The sequence below is a fragment of the Phytophthora parasitica genome (assembly GCF_000247585.1).
Source record: "Phytophthora parasitica INRA-310 unplaced genomic scaffold supercont2.3, whole genome shotgun sequence".
Lineage (NCBI taxonomy): Eukaryota > Oomycota > Peronosporomycetes > Peronosporales > Peronosporaceae > Phytophthora > Phytophthora nicotianae.
In genome coordinates, this window is record NW_008648989.1 from 2,799,545 (window position 1) to 2,803,612 (window position 4,068).

General features: G+C 46.9%; 1 protein-coding gene across 1 annotated transcript; it reads left to right on the forward strand.

The window, feature by feature from the left end:
- Window positions 1-1,180: 1,180 nt before the first annotated feature.
- Window positions 1,181-2,106, forward strand: PPTG_02012 (hypothetical protein; the record flags this gene model as incomplete). The annotated part of the gene is made up of 3 exons (XM_008895403.1): window positions 1,181-1,193; window positions 1,262-1,758; window positions 1,840-2,106. The coding sequence occupies 3 exons, from the start codon at window positions 1,181-1,183 to the stop codon at window positions 2,104-2,106; spliced, it is 777 nt and encodes a 258-aa protein (XP_008893651.1).
- Between the last annotated feature and the right edge of the window lie 1,962 nt (window positions 2,107-4,068).

Consider the following 4,068-nt stretch of genomic DNA (forward strand, 5'->3'; position numbering starts at 1 on the left):
GAACCTTGTCGAAGGAACAAGCCGCGGCAAACGAACCACTAGGACTGCTAGAAACACTGCAGGTTCCGGACGAGCGATGGAGATCGATTTCGATGGACTTCATCACCGCCTTGCCACGAACAAAGCGTGAAGCGGATTTCACCAGGGTTGTCGTGGATCGACTGACAAAGTGATGTCACTTTGTGCCGACTACGAAGAAGGTGGATGCCGACGGCGTTGCCCGTCTCATCATCGACCACATCTGGAAGCTTCATGGAATGTCAGCAAGCATAGAGACAGGAAATTCGTTTCGACGTTCTGGCAACACGTCTTCAAATCAATCAGAACAACGCTCACGATGACAGTAGCGCATCGAGCTGAAGGAGATGGTCAAACGGAGTGGATGAACCCGACGCTCAAAGAATACTTGAGGTGCTACGTTGGCCCAGTTCAAGACGACTGGATATCCAGCTTTCCTATGCTGAGTTTGCAGTAAATTTGGCAGTGAACAGCAGTATCAAGATGGCGCCTTTCGAAGCTTATCTCGGATACATCCCTCTCAACCACTCCAACTCGCAGCCGAGAATCATGGCAAGGTCCCCACAAGTCGACGCGGTGCTGCACGAGCACCAAGCAGCTTTTCTTCGGCGGTGCCAGGAAGCACTAGCGGAAGCGCAAGAACGAATGTGCGACGCTACGACCAAAACCGAGAGGAGCAATTTTTAGAAATTGGCGACCGAGTGTGCTTGAGCACGAAACACTTGGATCGCAGACATACCGGGTTACCCAATTCTAGCAATACTGGTACGAAGTGGATAGGTCCCCGCACACACACAGCTCAGTAGCCGTTGATGCAAGACCAGTGTCACAAAGATGAATGAGAGCCGCCCGGAACACATCCATGAAGCAACCACCAGCAGTAGAAGCCTGGTCACGACGCGCGAAATACTTCTTGTAGTAATTGGCGAAGAACTATACTTTTTCATAGTACTACTAGCCGCCCATTTCAATAAGTCAATAATATAAGCCAATCGGATTCACTCACTTACCCTCCCGCTAGCAACCGCCGCCTCTTCATAGCCTTCACTCTCGAAACGGCGAAGCCGGCCGTCTCAACAGGGACTCGCTCGAACCGGTGCAATATTCGCCTTCGGGCCAGGATTCACTGGATTGGAGTGGGTTCCAGTCCGAGGCGGTCACCATGGCTTCATTAGGTTCGTCTGTATCATCTCCTGTTCTCTTGGTGGAGGTCCAGTCCACCGCTGGGCTCCGTGTGACTAAGTCACGACTGACACGTGCATCTTTGGCCGGGTCGTCATCGGAAACGGCCGCGAAGCATCCACAGGCTGCAACGCAGTCCGCATCACCATCACCACCGCCAACATCGCCACTAACATCGCCTCCATCGTCACCGCTACCATCACCGCTGTCGCGTTTATCGTCTCCGTTGCCTCCGATGCCGCCACTACCTTCACCGCCGTCGTCTCCGGCGCATCTCCTGCGGCGCCAACCGCTTTTGCTCTGTTGGTAGGTTCTCCTCCACCTGCGTTGACTACCGCGCCATCGTCACCTCTGATCGACACTTCAGTGGCGTCGGATGTGTCTGGCGAGTCGATTTTAAACCACCTGAAGGAACTGCATTGCGGTACGCTTTTCAGCAGCTCGGATGAAGAATCAGAGGAGGAGGACTCGGAAGATCCGCGCGCGGCACGTCCACCATCTCCCACTCCATCAGCTAGTGGTTTATTTGATGATGACAGCGATGAGGAGACCGAGCCTGTTGGTGTACTCAATCGTCTGAGGCGTAGTACCGACTCTGGTGACTGACACCCGTATGCCTTGCCTCCTGCTCCAACGAAGCATCCAGCCAACGGTCGTATCAACCACTACGGCCCGGCGGCACTATGGGATTACTCAGTTCCAGCCAAGATTGAGCAGCTGCACGACGTACGCGGCGAGTCTCCACTTCGGTGGCTCATCGTGAAATGGCAGAGTACCCCGCTTCAATTGAGGTGGATATGGGAGGAGCATCTCGACAAACGATTCGTTCGGCGTATGGATCAAGTAATACAGTGGCGTGACGATCTGTGTCCAGGCGTCGGACTAGAGTTTATGCTACTTTTCTGACCTGTCGTACAATACCGTATACTACAGCACAGCACAGTAAACACCACTCTGGTCCAACTCATCATTTCTCTGAAATGTAGTTCAGAGTACAGAAGCGATCTGATTCCCTGGTATGATTGTTGTCTTAGCTGAACCCTCATTAATCAGATTACTTTACTGAAATCGGTAACAACGGGATACTGTACAAACAGCACATTATTATGCCCAGTGAGATGCAGACCACTATGTACTTGTTGAAGAAGATATATTTGACGAATGTTGCCTGTGTCGACAGGTAGTGTGGATTACACTGATATTGGTATTCCAACGACCATCGCAATATATGCCACTCTAATCGAAATTTCAAGCTACGAAAAGGTAGAATACAGAATTGAATTGCATTCATTACTGCTAAAAGGCTCACGCTTGCACCACTTAAATAAAATGCATCAATTACATGTAGTTGACAAATACAACCATAACAATTAGAATGATCCATTCGACATCGATGGTCATATTCAACTTACTAGGTCATTGCGAGTACTTTTCAGTACAAGAAATAAGGTACCACATCTTATCGTACTTATTTCGTAGTTTTAAAAAAAAATCGTTTGTCAGCTACTTCAGGGTCTACTTTCGCTGCTTCAAACACGGCGGTCACCTTTCCTAAGCTATTGGAGGTGAAAGAATACAATTTGTTGCATTTCGTTCTTCAGTTTACTCCTTCACATACTACAATGGCTCGTTCTCTCTGCTTGATCGACTGGTGCTAACAGTCCAAGGCTGCTATTCTTCGCCGGGTAAGTCCCCGAAATAACAGCCCTGACACTGTTACTGCCCAACCTGCAACATCATACAGCTTGCTTGATGTCGTGTTCTGTTATTGTCGTGAGCACGTAGCTGTAGTTGATGTGGAAGTTTACCGTCAGACGGAGCGGCAGCTTAAAAGTGAGTGCCATACCCAGCTCTCTATCCGGTTGCATTCTCTTTTCTTATACCCCATGGTTGAATCTAAGGCTCAGTATAAATTAACTTTTACACATTTTGCCATACAGTTACTTAGTTCCAAATATGCAAGCATATATTTCTGACTGAAATTAGCAACCTGATCGGTTTATTTTTTTTTTTACCAAAAGTTGGAACTTGACATATATTCCGACTATTAATAGACCTGGATTTTGTTCAGGCGTGCTTTTAGCAGTAGTTCCATCGTTACCAAGCCTTCTGCTGGTATCTACACCAATGCACATGTTGTCAAAGCCAACAGAGTACTCCTTTGCTTCTTGGCATACATCGCAACGACGACGTTGACTGCTTGCTTTGCGGTGATCGAGAAATGACACTAGCTCAGCGTGTCCTATAAAGTCGCATTCATATATGCGATTAACGTAATCACAGCAAGGTAATATTCGTCAACGGGATATGCACTTTAACACTCCATTGGCTCACATACATCTAACACGGGTAAATAAAGTGGGTATCGGGCTTTGAATGTCCGGTCTGAATATCTCAAAATAAACAATCCGATTCAAATCCATGGAATGTCTGAGTAGAAAAAAAACTTCACATTAATTATATATGATACGGATACCGATGACAGTTCCTAGCGATTTGCATTAGCTCCGGATTGCAGTTAGTATTATTTTTCCTAATTTCCAGAGCTTGTTAGGGCCGAAGTCCCGAGTTTGTCTATTGATTCGAGAGTCTCACCTGTCCTGATTAAGCGGGAAGGACTGCATATGTAACTTTTTTGGATATCTTTTAGAATATACTGGATCATATGTGTAGGCCAGTTATGAAAGCGTTATTGTGCTTTGCAGATGTTTTGGCAAAAGAGGGGTATATTTCATAGTTATAAAAACTCTATTTTAAATCGTAAATCGGTTTATGATTTTTGATTACAACTAAAACTCTGTTTTCAGTGATACACATCGCAGAATTTTAGAGACTACGGACAGAATTAGAAGCACAAGAGTCAGAAAT